The sequence below is a fragment of the Zea mays genome, chromosome 5 (genome assembly GCF_902167145.1).
Source record: "Zea mays cultivar B73 chromosome 5, Zm-B73-REFERENCE-NAM-5.0, whole genome shotgun sequence".
Classification (NCBI taxonomy): domain Eukaryota; kingdom Viridiplantae; phylum Streptophyta; class Magnoliopsida; order Poales; family Poaceae; genus Zea; species Zea mays.
In genome coordinates, this window is record NC_050100.1 from 213,917,157 (window position 1) to 213,939,837 (window position 22,681).

Below are 22,681 nucleotides of genomic sequence, written 5' to 3' on the forward strand. Positions count from 1 at the left end.
GGGCATGGCTGTTTTGCGGCGGGTCGGGCGGCGGGTCAGGCGGCTGCACGGAGGGGAAGCCGAGACGCTGGCATGGCGGATCTTGCGAGGCGGAGGCATGGTGGATCGTGCGAGGTGAGGGCTTGGCGGTGGGGGCTTGGCGGTTGGAGTGGCTGCGCGGAGGGGAAGACCGAGGCGGGGCGGGGGCATGGACGCGCCGGTTGGTGTGGCTGCGCAGAGCGGGGGCATGGCCGCGCCAGCGCCCACTCTCGAAGCTTAATTAGTTGTAGGGAAACAGGGAGTAGACTCACCTTGCTCTCACCGTGGAGCACTTCAGTTTTTTGATGTTTAACCGCGCGGGAGTGATTTTTTGCTAGGAGCGGAGATATTAGAGCTCTACCTCTACCAAACGCCACTGCTACATGAGCTTTATGATACTGGCCGAGTGGTGAACTAATATTGATCCCAGTTATTTACGGAATCCATCTATTACTCACTGGATCAATGAAAACACCTAGACAGTGAAGTTGGACTAGGTTTCCCAAAAAGTCGGTTAACCTATCTATTAATCTACGATGTCTAGATCCACCAAAGAAGGTATCATACCATTACCTACAGGAATAGTGATAGAAAACAACAATATCCCAAAAATAGTGATATAAAACAACAATATCTAAAAAAAGTCATATAAGGCAAAATAAATATATACTAACTCATATTCACAAGGTTTGGTCTCAACCTTCCACATGGAATGTTGAATGCTAATGGAGGAGTCGCATGGTGACCTCTTCGAGAACAACGTTCGAAAGCTAAAGATATGAGGGTGTCGCCTGACATTGTCACCATCGGTCGTCTAACTAGGCTCTGTTTGGTTGAGTAGTGAGGAGTAATAGAGCGACTCCATTCCTATTTCTAGATGTTTGGTTTCTAAGAGCAAGTTTAATAATAGAGTTTATTGTTGGCTCTAACTCCTTACCATGTCATCTATAACCAACAATAAACACACTCATATAATAAAGCTGACTCTAAGGTTGGCTATTAGATGAATCCCTTGGCTCTTTCTCTTTCATCCTTTTGTCTTGAAGCACATGTATTGCATAACTCTTGCATAAGAGCCAACTACTTCTACTTTTTGATGTCTTTCTCTTCCACATAAGCAAAAATGCCATGTAAGCAGGCTTATAGCCCATTATTGTACTTGCTCTAACGGAAGAGGAATGGAGCGGCTCTAAAGTCTATATATGGTAAATATTTAGAATGCTCTCGCTCTACCAAAACAACCATATGTGAGCGCTCTCGAGGATGTGAGTGCTCTCCTTCCTTTTCTCCACTCTACACTTGTATGGCTCTCCAACCAAACAATGAACAGAGTGGCTCCACTCTATTCTACTATTCAAACAAACGAAAATTAGAGCGATTCTGTTCTAATTGCCAAACACAAAATGGAATGGCTCCATTATCAAAAACTAGAATGGAGCCACTCCATTCTAATTGGCTCCCAACCAAACACATCCTTAAGTTATCTCCAGGAGACTTCTTATTTTGCTCTCTATTTTATATTATACTCTGTGACTGTGAATAGTGTAATTTATAGTGTAAAACAATATTTTGTACGGTCGTCTACATGACATACTGGATATGGTCTTAGACCAACACCAGCAGTTACCACCGTGCATGCGCATTTTACACCGCCGTCAGCTATGGGTCCTACGAGAAACGGATGCATCCGTGGTTCTGAGCATCCACATGCATTGATTCTCACGCCCGCGGTTCTCAGCATCCACATGCATTGATATCACGGGGAGGAGAGAAAAGGCTTGGGGAAACAGAGTGTATATAGCTCTGCCTATTTTGCATGTCGCGATAAAAGAGTTTATTGGGTAGATGAATAGTATTTATGGACGTGCAAAATACGGATACAACACCTTTTACGATATTCGTTAGAGTTGGTCTTATCCTCTAGACCCCACTCTTCAACGTCCTCCGACGCCTCATCATCTTGCTTGTCATCGACCACCACATATTAAACCGTCTTTTTCGCTCTACAGAATAATAGAAATTATTTCGATAATTGAATTAAATAAATTAGTGTAATTATTAAAACATACCTCATGTCTTTGAAAAGCAACACGCTTGGGGATGGTAGCGGGTCGGGTTGTGTTGGGGTATGATAATACCCGACCCGATATTATACCCGGCCCTTATATAAATATCCATACCCACCAAGTCAATCGGGTAAAAAAATAGACCCGTACCCGTACCCATCGGGTATCCGTCGGGTATCGGGTATCCGGTGGATATGCTACTGTAAAATATAAATCTGCATGTAAATTGATGAGCAACACAGTTTATGACAGATGAGAGTTAATGAACAACATCACAACACGTGAAATTGATAAGCAACATCACCAATTTACAAATCATAGTACAGTTCATGACTAGTACACGGACAGGCGCAACTCATGAACGGCGCAGGCGCGCAGCTCGGGCCTCAGGGACGTCGCAGGCGCAGCTCGGGCCTCGGGGACGGCGGACGGCACAGGCGCGTAGGGCGCAGCTCGGGGACGGGGACGACGCAGCTCGGGGACGGGGACGGCGGAGGCGCAGCTCGGGGACGGGGACGCAGGACGTAGGACGCCGCAGGGCGCAGCTCGGGGCAGACGAGACCGCGGGAGCGGCCGAGCGGGGCAGCGGGCTAGGCGCCTGCGCGGCTGGCAGTGGCGGCTGGGAACTGGGAAGTGGGATTTGGGAATTAGGGTGGCGGGTGGCGGCTGCCGAGTGTCGGTTGGGCGCAGGGTGCTGGTGGGTGGGCGGCCGGGAACTTAGGGTTAGTCGGTTCACTGCTTTGGGATTTTTCTTTGCTTCATGAGCCAAAAAACACAACATGTAAAATTGTGAATTAATCTTTCGGGTATCCAGTGGATATCCATGGGTAAAATATACTATTCGTACCCTACCCGACGTATTTCGGGTACCTGACCCGATAGGATCCACGGGTGAGTTTTCCAACTCGTATCCATATCCACCGGGTATGAAACCCGCGGGTATCCATACCCACAGGTCCAATTGCCATTCCTACACGCCCCGCTAAGTCCGAGTCAATGTGCCTCAACGTGCTTTTCACCCTATTTCTTTTTTGTGCGCATCAGGGTGTCGCTTGATCCAGCTTCACGTGGACAACCATGTTTGTGTCGGAACTCTGAGACGACTACACAATACAATCTTTAGACACTAAATCATAAATGCAGCTATAAGACAACATGTATAGATAGTCGTGAATAGAAACGGATGCATCCGCGGTTCTGAGCATCCACATGCATTGATTCTCACGCCCGCGGTTCTCAGCATCCACATGCATTGATATCACGGGGAGGAGAGAAAAGGCTTGGGGAAACAGAGTGTATATAGCTCTGCCTATTTTGCATGTCGCGATAAAAGAGTTTATTGGGTAGATGAATAGTATTTATGGACGTGCAAAATACAGATACAACACCTTTTACGATATTCGTTAGAGTTGGTCTTATCCTCTAGACCCCACTCTTCAACGTCCTCCGACGCCTCATCATCTTGCTTGTCATCGACCACCACATATTAAACTGTCTTTTTCGCTCTACAGAATAATAGAAATTATTTCGATAATTGAATTAAATAAATTAGTGTAATTATTAAAACATACCTCATGTCTTTGAAAAGCAACACGCTTGGGGATGGCAGCGGGTCGGGTTGTGTTGGGGTATGATAATACCCGACCCGATATTATACCCGGCCCTTATACAAATATCCATACCCACCAAGTCAATCGGGTAAAAAAATGGACCCGTACCCGTACCCATCGGGTATCCGTCGGGTATCGGGTATCCGGTGGATATGCTACTGTAAAATATAAATATGCATGTAAATTGATGAGCAACACAGTTTATGACAGATGAGAGTTAATGAACAACATCACAACACGTGAAATTGATAAGCAACATCACCAATTTACAAATCATAGTACAGTTCATGACTAGTACACGGGCAGGCGCAACTCATGAACGGCGCAGGCGCGCAGCTCGGGCCTCAGGGACGTCACAGGCGCAGCTCGGGCCTCGGGGACGGCGGACGGCACAGGCGCGTAGGGCGCAGCTCGGGGACGGGGACGACGCAGCTCGGGGACGGGGACGGCGGAGGCGCAGCTCGGGGACGGGGACGCAGGACGCAGGACGCCGCAGGGCGCAGCTCGTGGCAGACGAGACCGCGGGAGCGACCGAGCGGGGCAGCGGGCCAGGCGCCTGCGCGGCTGGCAGTGGCGGCTGGGAACTGGGAAGTGGGATTTGGGAATTAGGGTGGCGGGTGGCGGCTGCCGAGTGTCGGTTAGGCGCAAGGTGCTGGTGGGTGGGCGGCCGGGAACTTAGGGTTAGTCGGTTCACTGCTTTGGGATTTTTCTTTGCTTCATGAGCCAAAAAACACAACATATAAAAATGTGAATTAATCTTTCGGGTATCCAGTGGATATCCATGGGTAAAATATACTATTCGTACCCTACCCGACGTATTTCGGGTACCTGACCCGATAGGATCCACGGGTGAGTTTTCCAACCCGTATCCATATCCACCGGGTACGAAACCCGCGGGTATCCATACCCACAGGTCCAATTGCCATTCCTACACGCCCCGCTAAGTCCGAGTCAATGTGCCTCAACGTGCTTTTCACCCTATTTCTTTTCTGTGCGCATCAGGGTGTCGCTTGATCCAGCTTCACGTGGACAACCATGTTTGTGTCGGAACTCTGAGACGACTACACAATACAATCTTTAGACACTAAATCATAAATGCAGCTATAAGACAACATGTATAGATAGTCGTGAATAGACATACACTTCGCAAAGAGCTCATCTCTTTTATTCTTTTTCAAATAACCTCTCAAAGACCCCTCAAGAGACCTCATATTAAGGGTTGTACATGCCCTTAGGCCTTGTTCGTTTATCTAGGAATGGACCAAGAATCATTCCAGTTGATCAAAACTTATATAAATTAGAGAAACAATCCGGCTAGAAATTGTTCCATGCCTCCGTTCCGGAAGAAACAAACGACCCCTTACAGTGGTTCCTTTAACCCTGGCTTCTCTCTAAGGTCTTGTTTGGATACTCATATTCATCTCAATCCACACGTATTGAAGTGGATTGAGGCGTAACCTAAACTAATTTACACCATAATCCACCTCAATGCATATAGATTAAGGTGAATACAAGAGTATCCAAATAAGGTTTAAGGACGAAAAGACCGGCTTGGTGTTTGGTACCGCTCCAGTTTCCATCTTTAGCGTGGAGCTCTAGTTTATAATATAAATTTAAATATTTTAAAAATATTTTTAATCTAAATACTAAATAAAATAATTTATCTAAATGTCCTTTTAAAAGTTCACAACCTTATCTTTATGATTTTCTAACATAATAACCTACTATATCAACCTCATCAACCTTAGCTTCCTCTTTTCAGGTACCTTCCACTAGTGGCAGACCCATCAGAGGGACAGAGGGTCAACCAGGACTAGCGCACCCAAAGGGTCAACCAGGACGAGCGCACCCCTACATGCTGCTGGTCCTTCGTACCACCTAACAAAATATTTAGAAGCCTTAATGATAGTATAATCAGCGAACATTCTTAAACCATGATTAATCGTAGAATGCATACTACCGTCCGTTACTACTCATGGCTAGTAAGTAGTAACTTAGTGTCATGTTACATAATGTTTTATTACTATTAAAGTGTTATATATGCTATTTTTTGTTACACTAACATCTCCTTAATTTTAGTCCCGCGTTCGTCACTGCCTTTGACCAAACGTGTCATCAAAATATTTTGGCGCGTTGTTAGGAAGGATAATATAAACGATTAACCCATTCTATTGTCATTATAATACCCTGAACATGCCGCTTCACCGTATTGGTACTTCGAATGCGATATACTGCAAGATGATATTTCTCACCATATTGGTACTTCGAATGCGATATACTCCAGGATGATACTTTGAAGACATGTCCTCTTCCGTCTGGTATAAGTATAACCACACCCGTGAGGCTTTATTTGTGTACTCTAGTATTGACTATAATTCACGTGTGCTATAATAGATTGTGGTGTAAATTAGTTTAAGTTATATCTCAATCCAACTTAATATACATGCATGCATTGATTTTAATATTAGAGTACCAAAACTAGGTCTAAGTGAGCTCCTCATGTACAAGATATACGATCTGCCGTTTTTGCCCCTTCTCTCTAGTTCCAGATTCAAGTGGGGAAACAGAGTGTATATAGCTCTGCCTATTTTGCATGTCGCGATAAAAGAGTTTATTGGTAGATAAATAGTATTTATGGACGTGCAAAATACGGATACAACACCTTTTACGATATTCGTTAGAGTTGGTCTTATCCTCTAGACCCCACTCTTCAACGTCCTCCGACGCCTCATCATCTTGCTTGTCATCGACCACCACATATTAAACCGTCTTTTCGCTCTACAGAATAATAGAAATTATTTCGATAATTGAATTAAATAAATTAGTGTAATTATTAAAACATACCTCATGTCTTTGAAAAGCAACACGCTTGGGGATGGCAGCGGGTCGTGTTGTGTTGGGGTATGATAATACCCGACCCGATATTATACCCGACCCTTATACAAATATCCATACCCACCAAGTCAATCGGATAAAAAATGGACCCGTACCCATCGGGTATCCGTCGGGTATCGGGTATCCGGTGGATATGCTACTGTAAAATATAAATCTGCATGTAAATTGATGAGCAACACAGTTTATGACAGATGAGAGTTAATGAACAACATCACAACACGTGAAATTGATAAGCAACATCACCAATTTACAAATCATAGTACAGTTCATGACTAGTACACGGGCAGGTGCAGCTCAGGAACGGCGCAGGCGCGCAGCTCGGGCCTCAGGGACGGCGCATGCGCAGCTCGGGCCTCGGGGACGGCGGACGGCACAGGCACGTAGGGCGCAGCTCGGGGACGACGCAGCTCGAGGACGGAGACGACGGACGGCGCAGCTCGGGCCTCGGGGACGGCGGACGGCGCAGGCGCGCAGGGCGCAGCTCGGGGACGGGGACGCAGGACGCCGCAGGGCGCAGCTCGGGGCAGACGGGACCGCGGGAGCGGCCGAGCGGGGCAGCGGGCGGGGCGCCTGCGCGGCTGGCAGTGGCGGCTCGGAACTGGGAACTGGGATTTGGGAATTAGGGTGGTGGGTGGCGGCTGCCGAGTGTCGGTTAGGCGCAGGGTGCTGGTGGGTGGGCGACCGGGAACTTAGGGTTAGTCGGTTCACCGCTTTGGGTTTTTTCTTTGCTTTATGAGCCAAAAACACAACATGTAAAATTGTGAATTAATCTTTCGGGTATCCAGTGGATATCCATGGGTAAAATATACTATTCGTACCCTACCCGACGTATTTCGGATACCTGACCCGATAGGATCCATGGGTGAGTTTTCCAACCCGTATCCATATCCACCGGGTACGAAATCCGCGGGTATCCATACCCACGGGTCCAATTGCCATCCCTACACGCCCCGCTAAGTCCGAGTCAATGTGCCTCAACGTGCTTTTCACCCTATTTCCTTTCTGTGCGCATCAGGGTGTCGCTTGATCCAGCTTCAAGTGGACAACCATGTTTGCGTCGGAACTCTGAGACGACTACACAATACAATCTTTAGACATTAAATCATAAATGCAGCTATAAGACAACATGTATAGATAGTCGTGAATAGACATACACTTCGCAAAGAGCTCGTCTCTTTTATTCTTTTTCAAATAACCTCTCAAAGACCCCTCAAGAGACCTCATATTAAGGGTTGTACATGCCCTTAGGCTTTGTTCGTTTATCCAGGAATGGACCAAGAATCATTCCAGTTGATCAAAACTTATATAAATTAGAGAAACAATCCGGCTAGAAATTGTTCCATGCCTCCGTTCCGGAAGAAACAAACGACCCCTTATAGTGGTTCCTTTAACCCTGGCTTCTCTCTAAGGTCTTGTTTGGATACTCATATTCATCTCAATCCACACGTATTGAAGTGGATTGAGGCGTAACCTAAACTAATTTACACCATAATCCACCTCAATGCATATAGATTAAGGTGAATACAAGAGTATCCAAATAAGGTTTAAGGACGAAAAGACCGGCTTGGTGTTTGGTACCGCTCCAGTTTCCATCTTTAGCGTGGAGCTCTAGTTTATAATATAAATTTAAATATTTTAAAAATATTTTTAATCTAAATACTAAATAAAATAATTTATCTAAATGTCCTTTTAAAAGTTCACAACCTTATCTTTATGATTTTCTAACATAATAACCTGCTATATCAACCTCATCAACCTTAGCTTCCTCTTTTCAGGTACCTTCCACTAGTGGCAGACCCATCAGAGGGACAGAGGGTCAACCAGGACTAGCGCACCCAAAGGGTCAACCAGGACGAGCACACCCCTACATGCTGCTGGTCCTTCGTACCACCTAACAAAATATTTAGAAGCCTTAATGATAGTATAATCAGCGAACATTCTTAAACCATGATTAATCGTAGAATGCATACTACCGTCCGTTACTACTCATGGCTAGTAAGTAGTAACTTAGTGTCATGTTACATAATGTTTTATTACTATTAAAGTGTTATATATGCTATTTTTTGTTACACTAACATCTCCTTAATTTTAGTCCCGCGTTCGTCACTGCCTTTGACCAAACGTGTCATCAAAATATTTTGGCGCGTTGTTAGGAAGGATAATATAAACGATTAACCCATTCTATTGTCATTATAATACCCTGAACATGTCGCTTCACCGTATTGGTACTTCGAATGCGATATACTGCAAGATGATATTTCTCACCATATTGGTACTTCGAATGCGATATACTCCAGGATGATACTTTGAAGACATGTCCTCTTCCGTCTGGTATAAGTATAACCACACCCGTGAGGCTTTATTTATGTACTCTAGTATTGACTATAATTCATGTGTGCTATAATAGATTGTGGTGTAAATTAGTTTAAGTTATATCTCAATCCAACTTAATATACATGCATGCATTGATTTTAATATTAGAGTACCAAAACTAGGTCTAAGTGAGCTCCTCATGTACAAGATATACGATCTGCCGTTTTTGCCCCTTCTCTCTAGTTCCAGATTCAAGTGGGGAAACAGAGTGTATATAGCTCTGCCTATTTTGCATGTCGCGATAAAAGAGTTTATTGGTAGATAAATAGTATTTATGGACGTGCAAAATACGGATACAACACCTTTTACGATATTCGTTAGAGTTGGTCTTATCCTCTAGACCCCACTCTTCAACGTCCTCCGACGCCTCATCATCTTGCTTGTCATCGACCACCACATATTAAACCGTCTTTTCGCTCTACAGAATAATAGAAATTATTTCGATAATTGAATTAAATAAATTAGTGTAATTATTAAAACATACCTCATGTCTTTGAAAAGCAACACGCTTGGGGATGGCAGCGGGTCGTGTTGTGTTGGGGTATGATAATACCCGACCCGATATTATACCCGACCCTTATACAAATATCCATACCCACCAAGTCAATCGGATAAAAAATGGACCCGTACCCATCGGGTATCCGTCGGGTATCGGGTATCCGGTGGATATGCTACTGTAAAATATAAATCTGCATGTAAATTGATGAGCAACACAGTTTATGACAGATGAGAGTTAATGAACAACATCACAACACGTGAAATTGATAAGCAACATCACCAATTTACAAATCATAGTACAGTTCATGACTAGTACACGGGCAGGTGCAGCTCAGGAACGGCGCAGGCGCGCAGCTCGGGCCTCAGGGACGGCGCATGCGCAGCTCGGGCCTCGGGGACGGCGGACGGCACAGGCACGTAGGGCGCAGCTCGGGGACGACGCAGCTCGAGGACGGAGACGACGGACGGCGCAGCTCGGGCCTCGGGGACGGCGGACGGCGCAGGCGCGCAGGGCGCAGCTCGGGGACGGGGACGCAGGACGCCGCAGGGCGCAGCTCGGGGCAGACGGGACCGCGGGAGCGGCCGAGCGGGGCAGCGGGCGGGGCGCCTGCGCGGCTGGCAGTGGCGGCTGGGAACTGGGAACTGGGATTTGGGAATTAGGGTGGTGGGTGGCGGCTGCCGAGTGTCGGTTAGGCGCAGGGTGCTGGTGGGTGGGCGACCGGGAACTTAGGGTTAGTCGGTTCACCGCTTTGGGTTTTTTCTTTGCTTTATGAGCCAAAAACACAACATGTAAAATTGTGAATTAATCTTTCGGGTATCCAGTGGATATCCATGGGTAAAATATACTATTCGTACCCTACCCGACGTATTTCGGATACCTGACCCGATAGGATCCATGGGTGAGTTTTCCAACCCGTATCCATATCCACCGGGTACGAAATCCGCGGGTATCCATACCCACGGGTCCAATTGCCATCCCTACACGCCCCGCTAAGTCCGAGTCAATGTGCCTCAACGTGCTTTTCACCCTATTTCCTTTCTGTGCGCATCAGGGTGTCGCTTGATCCAGCTTCAAGTGGACAACCATGTTTGCGTCGGAACTCTGAGACGACTACACAATACAATCTTTAGACATTAAATCATAAATGCAGCTATAAGACAACATGTATAGATAGTCGTGAATAGACATACACTTCGCAAAGAGCTCGTCTCTTTTATTCTTTTTCAAATAACCTCTCAAAGACCCCTCAAGAGACCTCATATTAAGGGTTGTACATGCCCTTAGGCTTTGTTCGTTTATCCAGGAATGGACCAAGAATCATTCCAGTTGATCAAAACTTATATAAATTAGAGAAACAATCCGGCTAGAAATTGTTTCATGCCTCCGTTCTGGAAGAAACAGACGACCCCTTACAGTGGTTCCTTTAACCCTGGCTTCTCTCTAAGGTCTTGTTTGGATACTCATATTCATCTCAATCCACACATATTGAAGTGGATTGATGCGTAACCTAAACTAATTTACACCATAATCCACCTCAATGCATATAGATTAAGGTGAATACAAGAGTATCCAAATAAGGTTTAAGGACGAAAAGACCGGCTTGGTGTTTGGTACCGCTCCAGTTTCCATCTTTAGCGTGGAGCTCTAGTTTATAATATAAATTTAAATATTTTAAAAATATTTTTAATCTAAATAATAAATAAAATAATTTATCTAAATGTCCTTTTAAAAGTTCACAACCTTATCTTTATGATTTTCTAACATAATAACCTACTATATCAACCTCATCAACCTTAGCTTCCTCTTTTCAGGTACCTTTCACCAGTGGCAGACCCATTAAAGGGACAGAGGGTCAACCAGGACTAGCGCACCCCTACATGCTGCTGGTCCTTCGTACCACCTAACAAAAATATTTAGAAGCCTTAATGATAATATAATCAGCAAACATTCTTAAACCATGATTAATCGTAGAATGCATACTACCGGCTGTTACTACTCATGGCTAGTAAGTAGTAACTTAGCGTCATGTTACATAATGTTTTATTACTATTAAAGTGTTATATATGCTATTTTTTGTTACACTAACATCTCTTTAATTTTAGTCCCACGTTCGTCACTGTCTTTGACCAAACGTGTCATCAAAATATTTTGGCGCGTTGTTAGGAAGGATAATATAAACGATTAACCCATTCTATTGTCATTATAATACCCTGAACATGCCGCTTCACCGTATTGGTACTTCGAATGCGATATACTGCAAGATGATATTTCTCACCATATTGGTACTTCGAATGCGATATACTCCAGGATGATACTTTGAAGACATGTCCTCTTCCTTCTGGTATAAGTATAACCACACCCGTGAGGCTTTATTTGTGTATTCTAGTATTGGCTATAATTCACGTGTGCTATAATAGATTGTGGTGTAAATTAGTTTAAGTTATATCTCAATCCAACTTAATATACATGCATTGATTTTAATATTAGAGTACCAAAACTAGGTCTGAGTGAGCTCCTCATGCACAAGATATACGATCTGCCGTTTTTATCCCTTCTCTCTGGTTCCAGATTCAAGTGCGCACACGCTAGTGCTCTCCTCCTCCCTCATGTCCGAGCACCGTCGCCTCCGCCATAACCCCGTTCCCTTCGTCGCCCCCGCATCCCACTGTCCCTAAACAGTAAGAAGTGAGCTTACTGTCGAAGTCGTAGCGGCCGACGGTGCGGAGGTCATCCTCGTACATGGCAAGCAGGCGGCCATTGAAGTAGACGAGTCCGGCGTTGGCGACACCCATGCCGCGGGACGGGTAGACGAGGCCGCACAGCCTGCGCGACCCCGGAGTGGCCGTGCAGCTCGCTGAGGGCTTGGGGGAACACGAGTACACGACTCACCTCAGCGCACACGCTCCTGTCGGAGCTTGACCGTCTCGATGAAGCGACACGCGTACGACTCGGCAGTGGTGTTGCAAAGCGACAGAGCATGTAGCTTGAACGCACCATCTCACTCATGGGGCACGACTAATACGCAAACAACTACTAGATGTAAGCATGCAAACAGATATTTTAATCCGTTAAATATAGATCCAATAGTATGTTATATTTATCGCTTAAACTTTTCACCACCACCTGGTATAGCTTTATAAAAACCCTTAACAAACCACAATTTGTATTTATCATTGTATATAGATCTAACAGACTAAAAAATTGCTTACACGTTTACACCTAGTACTTGCTTGTATATTAGTCGTTGCCCTCACTCATGAGTAGAGATGGACAAACGGGCTGCCCGGCCCGTTTTGGGCCTAGCCCGCCAGGCACGGTTAAAAAAACGGGCCGGAAGGCCGTGGACTCATTTCCCCGTCCGAGCCTGGTCCACAGCGGGCCTAAACGGGCCGGGCCAAACCGGTAAGCACGAAAAAAACGGGATGGTAAGCACGGTTTAGTGCAAAAAAGCGGGCTTAGATGTAAACAGACCGTGCTGAGCTAGCCCACCGTGTTTAGTTTCCTGTCCGAGCTCGGTCCGAGCCCGCATAGAACCGGACCATGCCGGGCTCGGATCAGACCTAAACAGTGGGCTTCGTGCCACTAGCGGACCTCGTGCTTATTGTCCATCTATACTCATGGTCATGGTTATTCCAAACGAAAGAGAAACCAATGTACCATTCTGATCGTGTATCTTATTTGGAGTACCAATGTGGCGAAGCAGCATGTTGGGGTATTATAATGGCAAACAACTCCTTTGACGTATTATGTGCTGCCATCTGAACTTTAAAACAAAGAAATCCGAAACTTTATCTCGTTTCCTCCCCGCCTCTCCCCCTCCCCGGCTCTAAGGGCTCTTCTACACCGAAGCACCGCACCTCCCGCCATGCACTGCATCGCCCCCCGCCTGCTCCTCCTCCCGCTCCCGACCGTCTCCCGCCACGCGCTATCGCCAACCCAGACGCCACCTCTTCCTCCCCTCCTCCCCTCCCGCGCCTGTAAGTTCCACCTCGCCTCGGCGCGCTCGCCGTCCCGCGCCGCCGCTTCGGTTTCCGGCGACGACGAGGATGAGGAGGTTGACGTGGATGACGACGAGGACGACGAGACAACCATCCGCAACGTAGACGATGAATACGACGACGATTTCGAGGACGGGGATGAGGGAGATGAGGGCGATGAGGAGGCGGTGGACGAGGAGAGCGGTGGTGAGTACGAGGAAGAGGCGGGGGAGGACGAGGACAAGCGGGAGGATACCGCAGCGCGGAGGCGGGACTCGGAGGAGTATAAGTCGCGGCGGGTGGCGAAGCTGGTCGCCGAGGTGCGGGAGTTCGGGGAGGACGTCATCGACTACAACGAGCTCGCCGGGATCTACGACTTCCCCATCGACAAGTTTCAGGTATCGTTTTGGTTCCTGACTCGGTGGGCTAGCCCTGATTCTATTTGTTGAACTGTGCAACTCCATCCAATGCTGGGTCGGTAAAGTTAAATGTAGTTTTGATATTTTTGTGGAAGATCTCTCACACGTGTAATTCGTATTTTGTAACGATAAGGTAAAGGTAGTTCTTCTCTGCAGGCCTGCAGCACACTATCTAATTTAGGGGTGTTTGGTTTGTAGGTACTAATTTTTAGATTATATTTCATTTTAGTCTCTAAATTGTCAAATACAAAAACTAAAATTGAGTTTTAATTTCGGTATCTGGTAACTCAGGGACTAAAATGGAATAAAATTGTAGGACTAAAAATTAGTCCATAGAAACCAAACACTCCTTAAGCACTCAAATTTGTGTTCCAAAGAAAGAAATTCCTAATTTGGGTGGATCTACTTCTTTTCGAGCCATTCCTTGGGTGTTTTTTTGGCAATATGTTTTTTTGGGAGAGGGGCTTGTCTACATGGTAATATTGTTTTTTTTGTGGGTGGGGGGGTCAGATGGGACCATGGCGGTCTCATTGTTCCATCACCTTTCCCGGGAACAAAACTTTCACTATTTTGACTGATTTCTGATGACATTGTTTGGGACAAGCTACTCTTGGGATGTTTTGTGAGCGCATAGTAGGCGTGCGAGTTGAATGTGAGCGCGCACAAAAAGTTGTTTCCAGCAGAGCGCACATGCGGATGCGCATATAGACCCGTAGAGGGGTGAGAAGCCCGTAGATAAAGGGTACCAGGAGGCCGAGCGCTTATTTTGCACGTCCTCATCCGCGTTCTGCTGGAAGGTAAATAATGGAACGTGGGCACGCAAAAAATGCATCCGAGCCCCTTTCGGCACGCTGCTAAACATAGCCTAACTATGCAAGCAACAAAAAGAACTGGCATGTCTTCATAAAATGTAGTACTTTACTGATTTAAAAACTTGAGTTGGTTTAACGGTTTTCAATTATATTTGAACTAAGTTTCTAAATTATAACTTAGTTACCAGGCATTGTGATTGGAAAGATAACATACACGTTCCCTCTTTCAGCAATAAATTGTCTGCAAGTCGGATATGTTTTTTTCGCTGAATGTAAATCTGATCATTCAGGAGATATATGTTCCAAAATTTAAGCATTTGTAGCGTTATCCAAGGTCCACAAGTTATTGTACTATGCTTTTCTTACCCTGTTTCCTATCTTGTTGTAGCGCTTGGCTATACAAGCATTTTTAAGAGGTTCATCTGTTGTAGTTTCTGCACCTACAAGTAGTGGGAAAACATTAATAGCAGAAGCTGCAGCAGTTGCAACAGTAGCAAGAGGAAGGCGTCTCTTCTACACAACACCATTAAAGGCATTGTCAAACCAGAAGTTCCGTGATTTCCGGTAAAATGTTGTTTTTTGATTCTTCTACCTTTTGCAAGTTTACTACTCAATCCATAAAAATAAACCATTTATCGAGTAAATTCATTTTTAACACAATCGGTTGTACAATTATTTCAGGAATACCTTCGGTGATCATAATGTTGGCCTTCTTACAGGAGATTCTGCTATCAACAAAGATGCTCAGATCCTAATCATGACAACAGAGATTTTACGTAACATGCTGTACCAAAGGTATTTTAGAGTGATATAGAATGATTAACATGGATGGCTGCAGATGCTCACTCTACATACCAGTTTTGCAGTTTGCCATTTTTAATTATACAAATATTGTAGAAGCTTTATGACGAGAACCATTCGCAGTAGATACTTTTGACGTTAAATAAAATTATTGCTAGCCTTTCCCTAATTGTACACACTGATTTTAAAATACACATTTCTTTTCTTGATAGTTTTCATGTTTCTTAGCTATAAGGTAGTTTTTTGGGAGGTCAATCTTTTGCCGGTAGGTAGTTCTAGGTCGTAAGTAGTAACTGATGTTCCCTGACCTGTTTCTGAGATGTGTCTTGACATCTTCTGTTTGTACTGCAGTGTTGGCATGACAGCCTCTGAAGGTAGATTATTTCAAGTTGATGTCATTGTTTTGGATGAAGTCCATTATTTGAGTGATATCTCACGTGGCACTGTTTGGGAAGAAACTGTATGCTATTGGATTACTCTCATATTGATCACTTGTGTTTATGTTGGCCATTTGACTTGGGCAATTTTACCATGTCTTAGGTCATATATTGTCCAAAGGAAGTCCAACTTATATGTCTGTCAGCCACTGTTGCAAATCCTGATGAATTAGCTGGCTGGATAAGTCAGGTAATGACAAATTTCATGTTTATTTTTTTGTGAGTTGGTCTTCTTACCCTCAGTGATGTTTTCTGTACCCTCAGTAATTACTCGTGTTCAATTATTTGTGAGCTTGACTTCCAACTATAAATTAGGTGTATTTTTTTTACTATTGGCCTAGGATTTTGTAATAAATTACAGTGGGACTGTACAAACACATGCATGCACAAATGTTTTGTTTTAAACATAATGATTTACCTTTATTTGCTCAGTATTGCAAGACATTCTCCTATTTTCTGAAGTATGAAATCATTCTTATGTATCTTTCCTTGTAGATTCATGGTAAAACAGAGCTTGTAACATCGAACAAACGTCCAGTTCCGCTTACTTGGCACTTCTCGAAGAAATATTCATTACAACCGCTTCTTGATGGAAAGGGGAAAAAAATGAATAGGTACCATACGCGCTAGTCCATTTTAAAAGATAAGGATGTGGTTTTGATGCCCATGAGTTTCTGTGTACCATTTCAAAAGTGCATTTTTTAGAGTGGCCCAAATTTTTTCTTGGAGACGTGCAGAACTTTAAAATCAAATTCGTTCTTGATATTAAGGACAAAAATAAAACAAGTGCATATGGATCTCATGAGTCATGGCACATGGGTTTTCCTTTCACACTGGAATTCATATTTGAAAATGGGGGCTGCATTACAACTTTCCTTTTCTTCTATTCATACAGGAAACTGCGGATGTCTAACTCCCAAAACTTAGCATCTCCAAAGAGTGAGTTCTATTATGTGAAAGGGAAGAGGAGGTTTAGAACAAATAAAATTGAGCAAGGTAATAGCAGGCCTTTGGACATATCGAAACAGGTTCAGTTATCAAAGCATGAACTCAGCAATATGCGTCGTTCCCAAGTATGGACTAAAAATCCCTTTTAAGCTTCAGTTAATTGCTTCTCACATAATAGATTTGAATTGCCATATGTTAATTTTCTTTCTAGAATACATGTGGTCCAATTATGTGGCATGCCAGATTGATGCCATTTTCTTGGTACCTTTAACTGCAGGTTCCACTAATACGTGACACTTTATCACAACTATGGGAAAATGGCATGCTTCCAGCTATCTGGTTTATTTTTAGTAGAAGAGGGTGTGATGCAGCTGTTGAGTACCTTGAGGATTGCAGACTGTTGCATGACTGTGAGGCTAGTGAAGTTGAGCTGGAACTTAGGAGGTTCAAGATGCAATATCCTGATGCTATTCGAGAAAGTGCTGTGAAAGGACTCATGCGAGGAGTTGCGGCCCATCATGCTGGTTGCTTGCCACTGTGGAAATCATTTATTGAAGAATTATTTCAACGTGGCCTTGTTAAAGTAGTTTTTGCGACAGAAACCCTTGCAGCTGGGATTAATATGCCTGCCAGGACGGCTGTAATTTCTTCTCTCAGTAAAAGAATAGATGCTGGGCGCCAGCTCTTAACCCCGAATGAACTATTCCAGATGGCAGGTCGTGCTGGAAGGAGAGGGATTGATACAGTTGGGCATGCTGTTCTTGTTCAGACTCCATATGAAGGGCCTGAAGAGTGTTGTGACATCATCTTTGCCGGACTTGAGCCACTTGTCTCACAATTCACTGCATCATATGGGATGGTTTTGAATCTTCTTGCCGTATGTATTTATATTTTCTTTTTATTCCTATCTATTCACATGTTCCTGCTTTCTCCAGGTCCTAATCTGATGGATTGGAATATGTTCTCCAGGGTTCAAAAGTTACACATAAACAGAAAGAATCGGATGATGTTAAGGACAAGCATTCTGGAAGAACCTTAGAAGAAGCTCGAAAGCTAGTGGAGCAAAGCTTTGGGAATTATGTTGGTAGCAATGTAATGGTTGCTGCCAAAGAAGAGACTGAAAGAATAAGGCAAGAAATACAATACCTCTCTTCAGAAATTACTGATGAATCTATTGATCGAAAATGCAGGGAAGAATTATCAGAAGAAGACTATGCTGAGATTTCCCTCCTACAGAAGAGACTAAAGGTAATCTTCATTGTTTAGTTGTTTGATCTATTAAAATTAATAACATACTGATCCATCTAATGTTCTACACCCCTGTTCTTCAGGAAGAGAAGCAGATCAGAAATGAGCTGAAAAAAAAGATGGAACTGGAGAGAATGGCTGCATGGAAAAATCGGTTAGAGGAATTTGAAAGTGGCCATCTTCCTTTCATGTGCCTGCAATACAAAGATAAGGATTCAATTCAGCACACGATCCCTGCTGTATTTATTGGAAACCTCAACTCATTTGCTGATCAAAAGATCATGAACATGGTGAGATACTTTTTTAAAAGAGTAAGCATCGCAGAAGGAAAACTTAAGCATGCTTACTCTTTATTTACTTACTGCAGGTGGAAGATGATTCACTTGTTTCTGGCAAGCCGAAACGTGATAGTGGGGAACAACTTTATCGCCCATCTTACTATGTAGCTTTAAGTTCAGATAATTCATGGTATCTGTTCACAGAAAAATGGATTAAAACTGTTTACAAGACAGGTCTACCTGCTGTCCCTTCTGTTGAAGGGGGCACACTCCCTAGAGAAACCCTGAAACAGCTCCTCCTGCGTGAAGAGTTGGTGTGGGATAAAGTTGAAAAATCAGAATACGGCTCTTTGTTAAGCATGGAAGGTTCTTTAGACACATGGTCGTGGAGTCTCAATGTTCCTGTGCTTAATAGCCTTTCGGAAGACAATGAGGTTAGACCTGCTCCTTGACTGTTATGTGTCCTTGTAATAGACTGCTAGACTTAACATACACTAGAATTGATATTCCAGTATGAATGTTATTATCTTGTATCTTAATAGTAACAGTGCACCTTACCACTGTCAGTCCTATATTAATGCTGATATATAAAAACCAATCACCAATGTCTACACATAATCTCAAATTAGCCATGTTTTGTAGGCATAGTAATTAGTTCCCTACAAAATGATTTCTAGCTTGTCATTCTGTCATCAGTAGAATAATGACATTTTTGGCTTCACCTGGACCCAACCCCTGTCCTCTGTATATGTTAGTTAATATTATTCAAATAATCAATGTCTGAAGTTAGGAGGTCCTTTTCCAACTACAGTTATTTTAAGTTTAACTATCCTTTGTTAAAAGTTTAAACTTATTTTGATGACAGGTAGAACGATTCTCCCAGGAACATCAAGATGCTGTAGAATGCTACAAGCAACAGAGGAGGAAGGTTTCACATTTAAAGAAAACAATAAAGGCTACTAGGGGTTTCAAAGAATTCCAAAAGATCATCGACATGAGAAATTTTACAAAAGAGAAGATTGAGCGCTTAGAAGCTAGATCCCGTCGCTTGACTCGACGAATAAGACAAATTGAACCGACCGGTTGGAAAGAATTTCTCCAGGTTCCATGCATCCTTTTCTACATTCATATACTTTTTCCAAGTATCTCTCCATGCATCAATTTCTTTATGTCCTTTTCTGATTTTATAGCTGAACTACATTTTAGGCATTGCAGCCTGAGCTACTGCATACATTGAAGGCCGTGTTCCCCATGCCTCGCTCTACTCCCCTTTTCCACCAATCATTCTCAGTTTGGGCATTTGGGCACAATGGTGCCTTGCTCTCTTACACTCACACATCATAAGTGGCACTTGATAATTAATATCTGATGGTTTCTACCATGTCTCCACATACATAGGTCACATATGTTCATTTGCATATTGCTAGTCTATCTGTATGTTTGCCATCAATGGACCTTTCATCAGGTATTGATTTGCGGTTCTCTATATGAAATATTTACCAGATTAGCAAAGTCATACAAGAGGCTAGAGCATTGGATATCAATACTCAGGTAATCTATCCTTTGGGTGAGACGGCAGCGGCTATACGAGGGGAAAATGAGCTATGGCTTGCTATGGTTCTTAGGAACAAGGTCCTCTTGGATCTAAAGCCATCTCAACTGGCAGCAGTTTGTGGAAGTTTAGTTTCCGAAGGGATCAAACTTCGTCCTTGGAAAAATAGCAGGTGCAAAACCATACTACCTCTTTTGTTTTTCATGTTTATGTTTTTAACTTGCTACATATGTTTACTTGTTTACTATCCATTCCTGATATATATGATGTGATGTCTACATTTTTTTGAGACCACAAGTAAGCATCTTTTTCCTTTAAGAGGAAAAGGAAGTTACAATACACAGTCCTAGTAAGCCTAGGCTTACCAAGATTGGCATGATCCTTGCAAGACTAATCCAGCACGCATCACCATCAAAGTTCACAATTAAGTAATTACTAGTACAATGCCCGTGTGTGTGGCGACACGCAAGAACAAATATTACACTTTATCTTAGCCAAAGGACGTAAAAGGTATGAGTCGTAAGGGAGACCGATCCCTTTTTTATAGCTTGCTCGGTCGCTCGTACTCCTTTAGATAGTGGGGTGGTACTATGTGGGAGTGTTGCGTTGTATGTGACTTCCTGTCGTGCTGGGCTTGGGTGGTTTCTCACGACCCATGTGTAGGGGTACCAATCCACTAATAGGGGTTGAGTGGTTTTCACAACCTATCTATGTGGTAACGGGCCACTGGTAAGGGGAGGAGAATAGACCTAAGCGCTTCACGCATGACACATGATAACCGTCGAAACTGGTGCTTTATAATAGTAGAGCTATAAAAAACACTTTGCGATTGAATGATGAACAACACTAAGAAACAATAAACAGTGATACAACCAGCATCTAAAGGCGACCCCTCAACTCTAAGCAACAAAAACCACACACAATAAAGTTTTGTTGGTGTAAATGCAAAATTTGTAAAGGACGTTTATGCAAAAGTGAAGAAATAAAGAGTGAGTGTGTATGTGTGTGTGATTGGTAGGATCACACTAAAAGTTCTTCAAAACCGACATGGTATCAGAGCGATAGCTAGGAACACACAATTGTTATACATTGCCACTTCTATTTAGCAGTGATATAATGCCCCTACCAACATGTTTAAAAGTTTTTTCGTTTATAAAATCCTGTTTCCTAGTTTTCCCTTATGAGAAAAATACACAAATATAGAACAATGACGAAAGATGGACTAACCATGTGGGAAATTTGATGTCAAAGAATTAAAGGTACCCTGTAGGCTGCAGTCTTTATTTAAGAATTCATTAACAAATTTTCGTCTGTATATGGTTGATAGTTTTTTTTTTAAAAAAATGTCTTTTCTTAACGATGTCCTGCTGACTGTTTGGCTGTTTGCAGCTATGTATATGAACCTTCTTCTGTTGTTACTGGTGTTATAAGTTATTTAGAAGAGCAGAGAAATTCGCTAATCGATCTCCAAGAGAGACATAGTGTTAAGGTATGGCATATCATGCTCCTGTTTATTAGTGTTGTTTGTAAAATTGTTGTCTTCTCTCTGCTTTCTGATTTGGTTGTTCCTTTGCATATAGATACCTTGCGAAATAGATGCCCAGTTTGCTGGGATGGTTGAAGCCTGGGCTTCAGGACTGACTTGGAGGGAGATAATGATGGACTCTGCAATGGACGATGGAGATTTAGCCCGTCTACTCAGGCGCTCTATAGATTTACTAGCTCAGGTCTGTTGTCAAGCGAGCAGACTCAGAAACTGATGTTTCCCATGGATTATTTATTTTTGATAGCGCACTCTGTCATGATGCAATTGCACTGCTTAATATGTGGCTTGATGTTCCAGATTCCCAAACTGCCAGACATTGATCCGGTTCTCCAAAAGAATGCACAAATTGCTTGCAGCGTCATGGACCGAGTACCGATTAGTGAGCTTGCCGGTTGAAAACTCAACCTGTAAGTACTACTAACAGAGGGTTTACCTGGCTGCTTATTTTCCAATTGTTATAGACTTATAGCAGGCAATTCTTTGTTGTACCATGAAAAATAGTTAACAGTTGTCACAGTGAAATTCAAGAGCAGCTCATATCCCACTGACTAAACATGTTTTTCAAGAAGATCAGCAACTACAGTGATTGGTTCAAGGAATCAACATTCAGAATGATGAACAAGACAAATGATCACATCAAAGGTTCATAGGATTATTCATCCAAAAAATTCTATCACTACCAATTCCAGAATTTTCAACCACGTGACCAATCAAATGGATATGGAGATCAAAGCGCAGCAACAATCTCTAGGTTTTCTCACGGCTTCTAGATGCCTGAACACCAGAAATACTCAGAATCAGAACTGCAGTGTCAATGGATATGACTATTAAGGGCATGTTCGTTTCACCCCCAATCCATATGGATTGAAGGGGATTGAGTGAGTTTCAATCCCTGATAAGGCCTTGTTGGGTTATTCACATCTCACATGGGTTGGAAGGGATTGGAAAATTTTAAGAAGAATTTTGACTTGCTATGGATTTAAACACACCCAATCTCACCCAATCCACATGGACTGACACTAAAACGAACAATTCTTAAGTCAAAATCTCTCCCAATCTATACAAATCTCCTCCAATTCAGGTCTTGTTCGGTTATTCCAATTACACATGGATTGAATGAGATTGGAAAAAATTAAGAAGTTTGACTTGCTTGGGATTGAAACTCACTCAATTCCACTCAATAACCGAACAAACCATCTTCT

General features: G+C 43.4%; 1 protein-coding gene across 3 annotated transcripts; it reads left to right on the top strand.

Annotated features, from left to right (window-relative positions):
- The first annotated feature begins 13,207 nt into the window (after positions 1-13,207).
- LOC103627701 (DExH-box ATP-dependent RNA helicase DExH15 chloroplastic) lies at positions 13,208-22,368 on the top strand. 3 transcript variants are annotated; one of them, XR_004849704.1, is made up of 17 exons: positions 13,243-13,836; positions 15,058-15,233; positions 15,351-15,464; positions 15,822-15,930; positions 16,011-16,097; positions 16,403-16,521; positions 16,803-16,980; positions 17,133-17,732; positions 17,825-18,103; positions 18,187-18,393; positions 18,471-18,815; positions 19,247-19,483; positions 19,885-19,932; positions 20,007-20,105; positions 21,323-21,422; positions 21,514-21,660; positions 21,777-22,361. XR_004849704.1 is itself a non-coding variant. In XM_008648001.3 (17 exons), exons 1-16 carry the CDS (start codon positions 13,327-13,329, stop codon positions 21,873-21,875), a joined length of 3,528 nt encoding a protein of 1,175 aa, XP_008646223.1. In that variant the 5' UTR covers positions 13,243-13,326; the 3' UTR covers positions 21,876-21,886; positions 21,981-22,368. The 3 variants fall into 3 exon arrangements, 2 of the variants coding, with proteins under 2 accessions (XP_008646222.1, XP_008646223.1); XM_008648001.3 differs by having other exon boundaries at positions 19,885-20,105; positions 21,777-21,886; positions 21,981-22,368; XM_008648000.3 differs by having other exon boundaries at positions 13,208-13,836; positions 19,885-20,105.
- Positions 22,369-22,681: the final 313 nt, after the last annotated feature.